Genomic DNA, 16498 nt, shown 5'->3' on the forward strand with positions numbered 1-16498 from the left:
GTCGTCTAGGCGGTCTTTGAAGGAGGCCCTTTTGGCAGATCTGATGAGGTGATGGTGTCTACGGGTGGCGTTCTTGTGGGCTGCGTATTTGTCCGATGTCAGTTCACCATGCCGTTTATTTATTTTTATTTATTTATTTTATTTAGAAAGTTTTATATAGCGCAGACAAGATCCTTGCGGATATCAGAGCGCTTTACAAGAGAAGTACCTGGGGGAGCATAGACAGACAGGTGGAACAATAGGTCACATAGTATGAGACAGCATTCGATGTCCAGAGCCCTCCTCCGCCGTGTAGCGGGGGACCTCTTCCAGCCCTCCGAAGTCGTCGAGCTGTCGGGACTAGGCTCCTGGAATTTCAGCTGTCCCTGTGATGTGCAATTAATAACAGTACTGAAAGGTTGAGTGAGAGAGTTCGGGCGGGGAGGTGTAGTGGAACAATAGGTCGCAAAGTATGAGACAGCATTCGATGTCCAGTGCCCTCCTCCGCCGTGTAGCGGGGGACCTCTTCCAGCCCTCCGAAGTTGTCGAGCTGTCGGGACTAGGCTCCTGGAATTTCAGCTGCCCCTGTTTATTGCGAATGTTCAGAGTAAAGCTAGTAGGGATTTGCTCATTGTAGATATCAGGCAGTTGGCATATGATACATACTTCTAAGAGTCACAAAGAGGGCAGGCACGTGAGATAACAAACTTTACCCGAAGGTGTTCTTCTCTAGTTTTCTGCAAGTTTGCTTGGAGGCCTGGAAGTCCTCGGTGAACCATTTGGCTTTCTTGCTGGTGTGTGTGTTGGGGTGTTTCTTGATCAGGCAAGGGTGTTGGCACAGTCATCGATCCACTGTCTGAGGCTGCAGGCGGCTGTGTTGGGGTCGGTGGGGTCGGCTCTGGGTGAGGGTGGTGTTTAACTGGTCTTCGGTGACTTTGTTCCAGCAGCGGCAAGGGATCTGTTGGGTGCGGTGTGCGTGGTGGGTTTCCGGAAGGTGAAGTGGATGCAGCGATGGTCGGTCCAATCGAGTTCAGTGGCGTGCCTGAAGGAGACGTGGGAGTTTGCGGAGAAGATGGGGTCAAGCGTGTGGCCGGCAGAGTGGGTGGGTGTTGTGACCAGCTGTCTGAGTCCGAGGTTGGCGATCAAGGTGGTGGTGTTGGTGTTGTTGTTCTTGAGGTGGAAGTTCAGGTCCCCGAGGAGGATGTACTCTGTGGAGACGCGTGCGTGCATACTGATGAAGTCAGTGATAGAGTCGCTGAACTGTGGCTGGGGTCCGGGGGGTCTGTAGACTGCAGGTGTTTGGCGGTGCTGAGGGTGTCGTGGGTGTTGGTCCAGACTCTGAGGGCGTTCCTGTGGATGATGGTGATTCCTCCTCCTGTTCCTTTGGTGTGGTCCTTGCGGGTGATCTTGTAGCCATCCGGGATAGCTATGGCGATGACAGGTGTTGAGGAGGGGTTCATCCAGGTCTCCATCAGGAAGGCGAAGTCTGTGGAGGATGTGTCAAGCAGGTCCCAGAGTTCAACAGCGTGTTTGCGGGCGGAGCGGGTGTTGAGAAGGATGCATCTGAGGTGTTTGTGTTCCTTCACGGTCGGTGGCTTGGCGGATCGGATGCTGGTAAAGCTGCAGTTCCAGCAGGAGAAGGGTCCTTGGGTGCGCTTCAGGGCTGCCAGGAAGCAGGTGTGTGATCGTCCGGTGTTGAGTGCATGGAGGGTGCTGGCATGGTAGCGGTGTCTGGCGTCATGGAGTTCGTAGGGGTCAGGGGTTCTGGGCACAGTACAGGCACAAACAGGCTCAGATGAGCTTGGCTTAGGCATGCCTTTGGCACACCAGTGGTGCGCCAGCTTTGCCCACTGCGCGTGGCCGCATAGCGGCCGCCATAAGAAGGGGAGGTGGGAAAAACGGGGTGCGGAACGGCGAGGGTACAGAAGGTAAAAACAGGCACAGGGCACAGAAATGGCACAAGAGGGCAAAAAGAGGAATAAAAAAGGAAAACAAATAACAAATACAACAAAATGCAAAACAATTACACTAAGGCGATGTGTAGGAACGGGGGACGGGCCGCAGGGGACGCAGCAGTGGGAGAACCACGGGAGGAGCCACGAGAATGCAGAAAACTGCACAGGGCACATAAATAGCACAGAAGTAATGAAAAAGAGAACAAAATAACAATACAACAAAGTACAATACAAAAACACTAAGCAACCTACAGCCTATCATTGGCCACCAGGGATGAGGTGCAGGTGGTAGCCCGCGGGTGGAGGAGGGCCTCAAACTCGCGTCACGGCAGCAGCAGCGAGCTGGGGGACACAGGTGAACAGGTGGTGCTTTTTTGCATGTATATGTTATCATGTGTACACTGTTTCTTTCTAAAACTAGCTTGTTAATTAGGGAGGATCCTTTCCTCTTTTGACCCACTCAGTGAGATGTTCCAAGTTACTCCTAGCAAATATTTTCCCTACCGCATCCAGCAAGGCTATTTAGCGATAGTTCTGGGTAGATATCTTGGGGCCTTGTTATGTAGAGAAATTAGAATGCTTCAAAACCGGCAAGGGGTGACCACATACTGATAACAGTCCACAAAAAGGGGGTTAAGATAAGTGGCCCACAAGGTCACTATCACACACATTTTCATATTATTATTTCTTTGTAAAGTGGTCTACGTTCTTCCCCTGATTGAGAGACAACTAGTAATTCAGGTTCTCATTCATTAATCATTAATGCTTAGTCACATGTAATTTCCTATATCATGAATCAACTACTGTACCAAGTGCAAAACTCACCATTCTGCCTTATCCCAGGGCTTCCCGCTGGGTCTTTGATCTCTTACCATTTCAGTGTTCTTTTCCGTCTTCCTGTGACCGAATCAATTCTTTGCCAGGCTCTTTGTATTAGTCTTTGCTCCAATAATAGCAGTGTTCCTCTTTACATTCAGGATTATCTTTGATGCTACAGACCAGGTAGACATCTGTGGTCCTGCAACTACTTTTTTCTGCAGGGCCTTTACTTTTCAATTGTTGGAGTAGCAGGCAATCATTTTCTTACCTTGGCTAAATACTGGAACTTGTTTCCCTCAATATTTGGTCAATCACTAACTACCTTTTTTCTGTCACCAACTAAAATCCTTTGTGTTCAGGTTGACAGTAGCCTAAACCTCGCAGGAACCATTTACACTTATCACTAAGTGTCAGGACACCTCTTGGAAAGACTGCTTTCTACAATGGAAGTGATGATTGGGTTTTGGTTTCCCATAACTGGTCACCATTGTCTTGGAAGATGAAATGCACTGAACATTTACAACTTGCTGCTGATTGGTTCGTTTGATATATTACATGAATTAAGTGTCATTTGCACATTTAGCAAATGCTTCACAGAAATTGCAAACATTTATAATAATAAATTAACAACGTGTTTCAGGCAACAACAAATCGGTGTAAATATATGTTTCTCTACATAAAGATTGCATTATATTTTAAGTAATGTCTCCTTTTTATTTCTCCTCCTTTTCAAACTCTTTCCGTCCCTCTTTCCTTCTTCTTTTTTCCTTCTTTGTTTCCTTCTTCCTTCCTTTTAGTCTATCTCTCATCCCCTTATTCATCTTTTATATCTTACCCAAATGGCAAGTGTCCCTTCCTCCCGGTCACATTCTTTTTGATTCATGTCCTATATAGTGTTCATAGCCACTTACACAGCAAAAGACTCTTTGTCTTCCAGCCTATTGGAATGTTAAAGTTTATTAAAGCTGGACAGAATAAAAACCATTTATTAAGTACAATAACCCTCAGGAAAATGTGGTATATATGTTTTTATTAATGAGAACCTCGCATTTCTTTTAACAGATCAGCTATGGTGCTGCACTTCCAATCCTCAGCGACAAAGTGCAGTTTCCAGCTTTCCTACGCACAGTGACCAGCCTCTCATTTCAGCCCCATGCATTGGTGCAGTTATTGCTCTATTTTGGTTGGACATGGATTGGAATCCTGACCTCTAATAATGACCTTGGCCTCCAAGGCAGTCAAGTGCTAATGGATGAGGCAGCAAGGAATGGGATCTGTATTGAATTCTTTGAGATTCTTCCCACACAAATCACTCAGGCTTCCTTATCCCACATCATTGATATCGTGGAAAGATCCACTGTTAATGTTATTGTGTGCCACACCTATGTAATGCAAATCATGCCAATTCTAAAAGAGATATCTAAGCGACAGATATATGGAAAAATATGGACTGGGGTTACAATGTGGGTGCCTTCTTCAGTTTTTTCAGAGAGAGACTTATGGGTTACATTGAATGGCACATTGGGGTTTGCTTTGCAGAGTGGGGGCATCCCTGGATTTACAGAGTACCTCCTCAATAAGCAACCACTAAAAGACACTGAGGATATTTTCCTAATGAGCGCATGGGAGGACTTTTTCAGTTGCAAATGGCCATCTATATTAAATGGGACCACAGCTGGGAACATGACAGAAAGGAAGGGGATCTGCTCTGGATCAGAAAAGATACAGTCTCTTGATACTTCAGTTTTTGATGTAAATGATTTCAGGTTCGCCTATTGTGCACATGTTGCTGTTTATGTGTTGGCCCAAGCACTGCATGATCTGCTTCACTGCAAACCACAAGAAGGTCCCTTCACTAACAAGTCATGTGCAGATCCTGTGAATTTCCAACCATGGCAGGTGAGTCACCCATGTGCTGTGTGGATGGGATATATGACGTTACAACGCATGCTTTTACCACGCATGCCGTTATAACGCAGTTTTTACAATGCATACCATTACAACGCATAGCGCTTTGGGGTGCTGGATAGTGAATAGTTTAATTTACTATTCCAATTCCATTCCCCGTGGATAGTAGGGAAGGTGTTGGATAGTAAATTAAATCTATTCCCTATCCTAGAGCGCCCCCCAGCGCAATGCGTTGTAATGGTTTGCGTTGTAATGGTTGCGTCGTAATGGTAGTGCGTTGTAAATGTTTTGTTGTAAAGGCTGTTTATCGTGTGGATGTGACTTTGTTTTTTTATTAGCCAATGCATATTGTGCCTCAATTACCTCTCAGTTATATCATTACTTTAAAAAAATTCGCTTTCTAGAACTTAAATGATGATGAATTTATCCCACCTCCTAAGACCATCTGATGTCCAACCCATCCAAAGGTTAAGCATATGGCAAGCTCCTTCCCTGTAAAGGTTGAGCTTTAAGAGCACCATATACGCTAAGTGTCCTGTGCTTAATTTCCAAAGATTCATCAAACAAAGCCATATGTCCATGTGTTTTTAGGAACCTGAAAGAGGAATACGCAACTAGAGGAATGATATTATTGATAGGTGATAAAGGAATAGCCAGTTTGTCAGAAACCTTTATTCGGTCACTACGACCATAAAAGTGCAATGCATAAAGTACAGAGATTCATATTACGTGCATGGCAGTAGTTCATTGTAAACATAGCTGCAGCTGACATATTAAAAATGTGCCCACTACGTTGACTGCTTTGGTCCACGAACTGGGAAGTTCGTATTTCCCTTTATGTCAATGATATCCTGTTGTCCCTAAGAAATCCCTGATTGTGGTTTTTGACATCCTGGCCATATTTGCCAGATACTCCGGATCTCCGGATTCAGTATCAATTGGCAGAAATCCCTCCTCTATGCCCTTTGGGGAGACCCGCCCCTGCCACCACGAAATTGCCCAATACAAACCACCACAGGATACCTGGAAAAAAGTGCCCACTAGATGTAGAAATTAAAACTGGAGGTAAAAAATTGAGGATAAAAGCCATAGTGCAAATCGGTTAAGACCCCGGTCATATCACATGAAAGTACAAGTGCATACATTGAAAAAATTCAATTTTACGTCCAAAACGATGATTCTTTGTGTGCTGCAACCATTGCCAAATCAAATAATGCCTACTTAATATAGAGATTTATAACAGATTTCAGAAATAGGAGAAAAAGGTGAAAGAAAAAAAGAAAAATGTAATGCCATTAAGATGAAACCCCACTTTGGTTGCACAGAAGACCCACTGTAAAATCACAATGGTGTAGGAACAAATCAACAAATTACTTAAATAATAAACATAAAATATTGCTAAAAACAAGCTAAAAAAAGGCAATAAAGGTTCTGAGTATTTACGTTATCTGTTCTTTATTGAGTACCTTCTGATAATCAACATTTTCCCCAGACATTTGGTCAGAGCACAAACAACTAGTGGCCTGGAATCGGTTATTAAAATGCATAGTGCTTCTTTGTGGCATTGAGTTACCAACAGCCCACAGACATGGGCTAACCATTTCGTTCTCTGGGATTTGTACAAAATGTGTTTGATTGTCTTATCAAACCGGGGCAACCTGGGCAATGCTGATTTGTGGCAGAAGGCCGCTTCCATGCCACTGGGAAAGAATTCACAGGGAGGAAGCCAAATATTAATTGGATGTAAAGTATCCTCTCATGGGGAATCGTGACAACCTCCATATATTGCTCATATGCACATGAAAACTTGAATTCTAGTGTAAAGCGGCCTCCAGGCGAAAGGGTGGCGGTTGTCTGCGCCACCCAGTTCCAATGTTGAGACTTGACCAATTTTCTGCCAGGCAATAGGCGGAGTATGGGGTTTCCCCCAGGTTTCCCAAGCCTATAACTCCCAGAGTTCAGCAGAGCCTACCACCTTATGGTCATATATCTGAAGTGGAGCTACAATCAGTCTAGTTTGGGAGGACCTATGCTCCTTTAGCAGAGCCCCAGTGGTTTTCTTCTGCTGTAGGATTCGCATCGTAATATGATGTTTCCAGGCCATTATCTCAGAGAGGGTCACACCCAGATAGTCAAATGTGGCCACTCTCTCTAGTGATGTACCCCAACAATAATGTTCCTTTTAATGATTTGTGTGGGTTCCTCAACAGGAGCTTGGTTTTTGAGGTATTACCTCCAAACCTTTCATTTCACAAAAGATCGTGAAGTGATCAAGAAGCAGTTGGAGACCACTGGGAGTCTTTAAGACCAATAGCATATTGTCCGCGAGCAATAAAGTTGTTATTTTGGCACTCCCCAATATGGGATTGTCTGCGTGGACCTTCGCTAGATGTTTGACCACCCCATTAATAAAGAGCGAAAGCAGGGTGGGAGCAAACCCTTGCATAGTTGTCTTCGTGCAGATGGATGATCAACACAAGGATCTCTGGTGGAAGCCCCAATTCCTGTAAGATGTGTCATAATTTCGGCCTGGGAATGAGGTCGAAAAGCGACTTTAGGTCAATGAATACAATATAGAGACTGCCTTGCTCTAAGGTCACTGTTTTCCAGGCCAGTAAAGAGAATCGAAAGACCTGATCAATGGTACTGACTTTCCGTCTGAATCCGGCTTGGAAGGGGGATATAATTTTGTTCTCCTCCATCCATGCTGTGATCTTAGTAAGAAGGGCATGGGAGCAGACTTTCCGAATACCATCGATCAGGCAGATCGGTTTGTAATTAGATGGCAGTGAATCTCTCTTTTTGAAGACAGAAATTTCCTCAGCTCTCTTCTATGACAGCAGTATTGGGGCCACTGCAGCTATTCCATTTGCTTCAGTGCCCAGATGTAATTGAACCAGTTGTCAATATCGCTGAGTAAGATATCACCGGGTACCCCATCGGGGTCCAGGCTTTATTCCTGAATATGGAATTTCTACTTTGAGTGATATCAGTTAAGAAAAACAGATCCTTTGACTGGGTGTTGATGTAGTTGCTGGTGAAACCTTCTATTGCCGTCTCTCCTGATCCAGTATATAGTGCGGAAAAATGTGTGAACCAAACGTCTATGACAATGTTGTTGATGGGTGGCCTAGATCTTTCGGCATGTCCCCTAGTGACTAGCAGACAGAACAGTTGAGAGTCTTTTCTCTGACAGGCGTCACAAATCTGGAGCCAGGGGTTCTCGACCCATTCCCTTTTTGCTTTAGTCTGAGCTATTTTGTAGGATCTCCTTGCCACTCTTAAGTCCGCTACATTGTTCTTTCTAATCGCAATAGCCATTTCTGTATGAAGGTTCTTGCATTCATGGTTAAACAAGGAGGATTGTGGGCTGGCAGACAGCATCTTTCGCTAGGACAGATTTGGCATTATAAAGAATGTTGATAGCTGTTCAAAAAGAAGTGTATGGGTATCCGTGATCTTTGCAGACTCCTCCCGCTGCTCAAGTAGGCTGTGTAGCAGGCCAGTGCTCTCTAGGAGAATTCACTTTATATCTTCAAGCTTGGTGGTGTGAATTGCTACTTCTGCCCATTCGAGTCTCCTGTTGTCATTTGTGGGGCATATCTCGTTAGTTACGAGTTTTGTTTTGGCGATGCTACATTTTTTTTCACAAGGTGATGCCATGTCAATCTCAAAAGGATTATGATCACTGTCTGTGGTCATCCCGACTACCATATCCTTCACTCCTGGCCACAATCTGACATTTAGCAATATATAGTTGATGCAGCTCATATTTGTAGTTCTATTGAAGGTTTTAACCCCCCTCCTATTGGACTTGGTGTGTCCATTAAACTGCCTATAGCCCATACTCAAGGGTTATGGCATGGAGCTGCAAGGCTGCTCGTGTCCATTTTTTGATTGGTGGGGGATCAAGAGGGGTAAAGAGCCACAGCTCATCCACTTGGTCACTGCTAGTGATGTCTTATGGAGCTAGGGGTTTTAAAGGTGAAATTCACTCTCTCCTCAAGGCAATCTTCTAGCGCTTGGAGAGTTGTAGAGCTGCAGCCCATCTTGGTGTGTCGGGCATAGACGTTGAAGAGATCCAACACCATACCATTCCTACCCCTGAGGTTAATCGCTCGAAAGTTGGGGCTTTTTGTCTCAAGCTCTCTGATGATACATTGAAGGTCAATTTTAATCCAAATTATCAACCCCCCAGTCAGATGTCCTGGTCCACAAGTGACCGCTGGGCAGGAAGGCGTTACATATCCAGGGATGAAAACAGGAGCCGTAATATCTATATCCCTATTTCATTATGCTTTTTTATTCCTATCCACTGGGGGCTCGAGAATAAAGTTTTTCACCAACCAGGACATAGTTTTAAACAATTTTTCCTTTGCATTCTGCCCCTTACTCTGCCCACATAGGAAGTAGTATTATAGATGCTGTAGATCTCCCCTGCTCCTTTCTTACGGGGGAGTCAAAGCCCACACTGAGTACCTTGCGGCCCCAGTGTGCGGAGGGAACCCTATGATGAAGCATGTTACCCTATGGTGAGCGAGGGTTCTCATCTGAACGCAAGCAGTGCTCCTCAATTCCCTTTGTATCTTTTTACCCCCGTCCCTAGTGTGAGTTGATTCAGTTTGGAGCAGTACAATTGACGTCGAGTCAATAATGCTCCCTACAGCCCCCCATTTATCGAGACAATGAAGGAATAGCATCCTCATTATCATCTGCATCTTGTCTGCCCCTATTCAGTCAAGAAGTGTAGCAAGCAAGTGGACTTAGCATTTGTAAAGGGGATACAGTATAGTCATGAAGTTGTGGATGAATGTTTTATCCCAGTTCTTAGCCTCATATATGATCAATTTCTTCACAGCACAGTGCATAAGAAATTTGAAGGTCAATGACTGATCAATTTGAAGGCAAAGGCACCCACTGCTGCTAAGGTACTATACTGGAGAGGAGACACCCAGCTTCACTTTGACATATGACAGAACCCATACAATTTTCCTTTTTTGTATATTCGTCTGGGGTCAGAAATAAAGATCAACTCTGTCCTTCTCTTCCTCTTTCTCTTTCTTATCATTCCGTCCATATCATCTACCTTCATCATGTCTAACAAAATAGGAGGCTGAAAGGACATAGCGAAAAAAATGGAAGGGAAAGCGGTACATGCCACCTATTTTCACCCTAGTTTCCAATCACTCTGTCCTCAAACAATTCTATAAGGGGTTTTGTTTATCAATCCTTAGGCAGACACTCCATGGATCTTCTTCATTCCCAACCTGCTTTCTCAAAGTAGAAGGAGAATTCCTCCATTTCCTTTAGTGCTTCTGGCATATGAGACTGCTCAGTGTTTCCAAACTTTCTTACACAGACTGACCAAGTAAGAAAACTGCAAGTTCCCAGTTTGGGGCTCGCTCTTTCCAAAGTTGTACTCAAGTCCTCACCAATACAAAATCATATGCATAAGAATTTCAAATGTACATGCAGGCACCACCCAATGTAACCAGCCACAATATATCTGTAACTCAATGGATGCCGGATCAAAGTTATAGTATCCTCAGAGGAGGCATGTAGCCCATGTATGGAGAGCTGAATAGGACGGCAAGGGTAGCCTTGCATTACCACCATGTGTGAGACTCCTTACACTGAAACCAACAGAATTAGAAAGAAACTGTAAAAAGCATACTGCCTACTTCACTATGCAGCATAATCATGAGTCCACTCCCCAAAGAATCCACTGATGAGGAAGCATCTCTGTGGGACCATAGCAACAGCAAAGCCCATCCATTCAATCAATCAACCAATCAATCAAAGCATTTCTATAGCGCACTACTCACCCGGAGGGTCTCAAGGCGCTAGGGGAGGGGGGGTACGCTACTGCTCGAACAGCCAGGTCTTGAGCTGCTTCCTGAAGGCCAGGTGCTCCTGGGTCAGGCGGAGGTGGGTCGGGAGGGAGTTCCAAGTCTTGGCAGCCAGGTAGGAGAAGGACCTTCCTCCTGTGGTGGCTCTTTGGATGCGGGGGACAGCGGCGAGGGCGTGGCCGGTCGATCGAAGCTGGCGTGAGGGAGCGTAGAAGTTGAGGCGGCTGTTGAGGTATCCTGGGCCTTGGTTGTGTAGGGCTTTGTGTGCGTGGGTGAGGAGACGAAAGGTGATTCTCTTGTTGACCGGTAGCCAATGCAGATCTCTCAGGTGTCTGGAGATGTGGCTGCGACGGGGATGTCCAGGATGAGTCATGCTGAGGTGTTCTGAATCCGCTGGAGTCTCTTCTGGAGTTTGGCGGTGGTTCCGGCATAGAGGGAATTGCCGTAGTGAAGACGTCTGGTGACGAGGGCCTGGGTGACCGTCTTCCTGGTCTCGGTGGGGATCCACCGGAAGATCTTGCGTAGCATGCGCAGGATGTTGAAGCACGACGAGGAGACGGTGTTGACTTGTCTGGTCATGGAGAGGGCGGAGTCCAGGATGAAGCCCAGGTTGCGTGCGTGGTCTGTTGGTTTGGGTGCACTGCCCAGGGCGGGGGGCCACCAGGAGTCGTCCCAGCCGTCTTGTCCGAGTTCAGTTTCAGGCGGCTGTTCATCATCCACTTGGCTACGTCTGTCATCCCTTCGTGTAGGTTGGCTCTGGCGGTGGCGGGGTCGTTGGTGAGGGAGAGGATCAGCTGGGTGTCGTCGGCATAGGAGATGATGTTGAGGTTGTGTTGGCGTGCGATGGCTGTGAGGGGGCTCATGTAGATGTTGAAGAGGGTTGGGCTGAGCGAGGAGCCTTGAGGAACGCCGCAGATGACTTCGGTGGCTTCTGATCTGAACGGGGGGAGGCAGACTCTCTGTGTCCTTCCGGCGAGGAAGGAGATGATCCATTCCAGAGCCTTCTCCTGGATTCCGACGTTGCTGAGGCGCTGCACTAGGGTATGGTGGCAGACAGTGTCGAAGGCCGCGGAGAGGTCTAGGAGGATAAGGGCCGCTGTTTCTCCGTTGTCGAGCAGGGCTCAGATGTCATCGGTGGCTGTGATCAGGGCGGTCTCGGTGCTGTGGTTGGCCCGGAAGCCAGACTGCGAGAGGTCGAGGGATCCGTTCGTCTCGAGGAAGGCGGCCAGCTGCTTGTTGACGGTCTTCTCGATGAATTTTGCAGGAAACGGGAGCAGCGAGATGGGGCGGTAGTTCTTGAGGTCGGTGGGGTCGGCTGATGGCTTCTTTAGTAGAGCGCTGAGTTCGGCGTGCTTCCAGCTCTCCGGGAAGGTAGCGGTGTCAAAGGAGGTGTTGATGATGTCCCGCAGGTGGGGTGCGATGACAAAGTCGGCCTTGTTGAAGAAGTGGTGAGGGCAGGGGTCGGTCGGAGATCCGGAGTGGATGGAGTTCATCGTGCGGACGGTGTCTTCGGTGCTGATCGGGGTCCAGGCGCAGAGGGTGGTGATGGGGGGTGGTGGTTCAGTCGTGGCGTGCGTCGGTTGAGTGCTGAAGCTGTTGTGTATGTCCGCGATCTTGTTGTGGAAGTAGAAGGCGAGGGAGTTGCAGAGGTCTTGTGAAGGGGTGACGTCGTTGTTTCCGGCGTTGGGGTTGGAGAGCATAAAGAACATGAGCTCTGTGAACAGCAAAAGCAGTGAAACTCATGTACCTTTCCCATTTTGCAGTTAAGAGCACATTTCCAGAACCTAGGCAGGAAGACATTTAATGGTTATACAATAAGCCCATTAGCGCTTCCATGCCAAGGACATAATTAAATTATAAAAGTAAGTTTCCCGATCCCGATGGACAATGGGGATTGGTTGAAAGCAGTCAGATACAGCAGGAAGGTAGAAGGGGGGAGACCACATAGGGCAATCGCTCCTTTAAGGGAGGAGCTTGGACTGTATCTCTCGATGAGGGGTCTTCTCATAACAACGGAAGGGCTGAGAAAGGAAAATAATAAGTGAGCTCAAAATATGTTGATAAAATCAAAGCCGACATGCACTTAAATTGCTGATATTTTAGTGAATTTCATTTTCATACCACAATAAAAATACATATACTATAGTATCACTCCATGACATTCCACTGTCCTCAAATATTGCTTTCATTTTATGTTATATCAATATCTTCATATACAATTCTGACTATGTATGCTATGCTTTTTGTTCAGATGTTGCACTATGTAAAGAATGTCCACATAAGAACCCCTGCTGGTAATGAGTTCTTCTTTGATTCCAATGGAGACTCCCGGCCATTCCTGGAATTATTAAATTGGCACATGAACTCCAATGAAACCAGCAAATTTGTGAAAGTGGGGACCTTTGATGCCACTTCTAATCCAGCCCTTAAATTGGATAGTCATAAGAACTCCATCGTATGGGGCAGAAAACTGACTCAGGTGAGCATCATTTTGAATGAAGATCAGGAACACTTTCCAGATGCATCTCTCTAAGTCACAAGTTACAATGAAAGTTACTTTGCTATCATTTGAAACTCCTGATTTGGCTCAAAAGGTGTTGGGATTGAGGTATCAAAATCTCCTCTTTTCAGGATAAAGGCTGTCCATCTTTACTTGCATATGAGGCACATAGTCCAACTACTTGAAATATCTACATGAGGTCTCCGCATTTGCAATCATTACGTAGAAAAGATCACAATTTAGGAATTGCAGGGAATGAGAGAGTAACAAAAACAATTATATAAGATAACCAATCAGAAAAGAAGACTTCAACTCGCTCTGTATATTCTATCTTGAGGAACTAGCGTTATTAGCCAACAAAACCACACACATTTATTCACAGGGATCAATGACTGAGCAAAGCCATCTGCTAGAATAAACAGACTGATCATTGCTCCCTATCACCCTGAAGATTGGAAATTGTGCTTGATTGGTGCTAAGGGGTGCTCCTTCCTATAAAAAAACACAATCCTGGCTACAACACAGGCAATCTTACACCATGGTGCACGGGTGCCTGCATTGGTGCTAGGAAGCCAAAATGGTGTCAGCGCAGGGGGAAAGGACAGGAATGCACTGTATTGGATAAATACAGTGCATTCCTGCCCTTTCATTTTGATGAAGGGCAGCACAGCAAGGTCACTAGCTGACCAGCCCTATGTCAAAACACCATTAATGAGGCCCATGATTTGGCTAACATCATTATGTCTGACTCAAATTCAGAAAATATTTAATGATTGCAAGAAATCCTGGAAAAATGCACAACTCAGTTGGAGGAGTGTTCATTCATAGGACCAATGCAATACCAACTTGGGAGCAATAGTGCACGGTGCTTCTGGACCAGTATCACAGAATCACAGAATATAAGACAGTTGCATACCACACCACAGATAAGGGCAAACAATTATGCATGTTGAAGAAAGAGCTGAAAAGAGAGCACCATCAATTGAAAAAACAACTACTCAAATGAATCACAGTCAGCCAAGGTGTGAAAACCTTGAACATCCTACAAAAATGGCAGGCTGATGAGCAAGCGCTGACAGGTTTTGGGCAACACTGCTTTTTGTAAAACAGGTAGCAGAACAGCATTCTGAAAAATAATTAGCTGTGTTGCTAAGGACTATACTGCCACCTTTCATGCTAATGTACCTGAGGAGGGCTGGGTACAGCATTTAAGGATGCATTATCGAATCATTTCAGTGCCGTCACTTTGAAATGACGAACACAGCGATGATTTTGTCTAAGTCAAACAAGAACATCTGCCGGAGTCACAGTACTTCCCTGGACTCCTGGAACAGGCCCTTCACCAAGGTCCAAAATAGCAAAACACATGTTCTTTAGAAATTGTAATAAAGAAGAGCAGATCCAAATGTGCCACTGGTCCCACTGGGCTTCTGCCTGACCTTTTTCCGGTTCACTACTGAATTTTGGACTAAGAAATTCCTAACCCTTTACAGTGGAGAGAGTTTGCTACTGATCATACCTGACTCCTGGCATGGAAGCATAATCCATTTAAAGGAGGGGATAGAAGGGGTGCCTCAAATGACCATCTGATGGCATTACTTGGTGTGGAATCTAAGGGGCAGATTTACAAGCTCCTTGCGAAACTTGTGACGCCACCGTTGCATCACTTATGTGACGCAGCGGCAGCATAAACAATGCACCATGTTGTGACACATTTGCTACGTGAAGCATCTAGGGAGATGTGTCACATTGTAAAGCCCTGCGCCTCATTATACCTGCATCAGCAATAATGTATGCAGGGTGGGTGTTTCGATGCAAGAAAGCCTCGTAAAAGTGACGGAGTAAAATCTACAAGATTTTACTGAGTCACTTCTACGACACCAATGCGTCAAGACGCAGTATAACAGGAATAAGCATTCCTGAGCATTGCTGGAGTTGCGTTGTGCTTGCGACATGACTCCAGCAATGAGTTGCCTTTACGCCAACAGATGCATCACGCATCTGTCAATCCTTGTGCCATGGTGGCACAAGGATTTCTTTGCATGACGAAATTAACTGACTCATCACTGCTGATATGCAGAGATGCATCAGTTCTTGTAAATTTGCCCCTAAGTACTTTGCCACTCTGGTACTTCAAGACCTGTCTCCCTCAGTAGACAACCAGATGTTCATCCCCTGCAATCAAAGCAGTTTCTGTGCAGGGCAGAGCACCTTAACAAACTTAGCTGTCCTAGTATGGACAACGTTTTTAGAAACAAATCTACTCTGCCATCTGGGACGCTGGCAACATTACTCAAGGCCATGCAACTTCCACATGCTAGCACTTGGCCACGCTTGAAGATTTATACAACAGTGGGTTCGAAGCAGGGGTGTGCTCTTGCACCCTTGCTGTTCAACCTTTACAGCTGATGCATCTCCTGAGATCTTGATTTAATAAATTGGAATCCAGTCAAACTCTGCGGTCAAGCACTAACCCATATTCTATATGCTGGTAATCTATTTTTAATGAGCCAGGCCCCCATGGACCTGTAATGTCTTTTAGATGAACTTTCAGTCTTTACGTTATGGAACAACCTGGAAATCAATCTTAAGAAAAACAAAACTGTGCTCCTTTCAAAGAAAAAAGGACAAATGTTTCATCAATGGTACACAGCTTTCCCTAAGAGACATAATATAATTACTTTGGGGTAACAATTGGCAGAAGGGGGCCCTTTAAGCCACACCTGGAAGCATTGAAACACAAGGCTGTTGCCCTGACGGCAGGATTTATGACACGCCACGGTCCAGTGATGGGGCCACTATAGAAGTCAATGTCTGCCAAATTCCTTCCATCGATCAACTATGGCTGTGAATTTATTCTGCAGTTATACCTTCTACTGACAAAAGCGACCAGACCTTTATATCAACAACTGTATTAGAAATCACAGGCTCAGGACCACTTGGAATCTGGAGCTAACCAAGCAAACCTGGACAACCAGAAGCTCCTATCATAAGATGTTCTATAAATTCAGGCTTGCAGATAAAAACATATTGGCATTCAGAGTTTGTCACAAACTAAACCAGTTGAACCCCAGGTCTTCCTATAGCCGGGCCCTGCAAGACACACTCCTGCACTACAAATTTCCAGCTTCAGAGGACATCAAATCTCTCTCTGCAAGAGGACAAAGCAGCTTTAACAAGGAGAGCCCAAGCACCGCAGGTCACTCCCACAGAGGTCTCAAGTCACTGCCCTGTTTTGATCAAGGTTACTCATCTCCCATAAAGCTCCAGTGTATGTGCCTTAGGTTAGGAGTCCATCCAACTCTAGATGCAAAACCCCCTTGTAAACAAGCATTTGCGACGCCATAGGTCCCGCGTTTGCGAAAGTTAAAGCTATTAGCATAGGTATTTATCTTTTAAAAACCAAGAGGTAAATGAAGGGCATTTACAATGCCAATAGCTCAAACTCACGTAAATGCGAGACTCAGTCGGGCCGATTCACAGAACTA

The 16498-nt window shown here is 45.6% G+C and overlaps 1 protein-coding gene across 1 annotated transcript in view; it reads left to right on the forward strand.

Annotated features, from left to right (window-relative positions):
• LOC147684536 (extracellular calcium-sensing receptor-like) overlaps positions 1-16498 on the forward strand; it is a 56073-nt gene that overhangs the window by 9667 nt on the left and 29908 nt on the right. Inside the window, exons 3-4 of the mRNA XM_086939696.1 lie at positions 3816-4652; positions 12762-12989. Of these exons, the coding sequence (XP_086795822.1) occupies positions 3816-4652; positions 12762-12989 (1065 nt within the window). The remainder of the gene's footprint in view (positions 1-3815; positions 4653-12761; positions 12990-16498) is intronic.

Source organism: Lissotriton vulgaris, chromosome 10, assembly GCF_964263255.1.
Source record: "Lissotriton vulgaris chromosome 10, aLisVul1.2, whole genome shotgun sequence".
Taxonomy (NCBI): Eukaryota; Metazoa; Chordata; class Amphibia; order Caudata; family Salamandridae; genus Lissotriton; species Lissotriton vulgaris.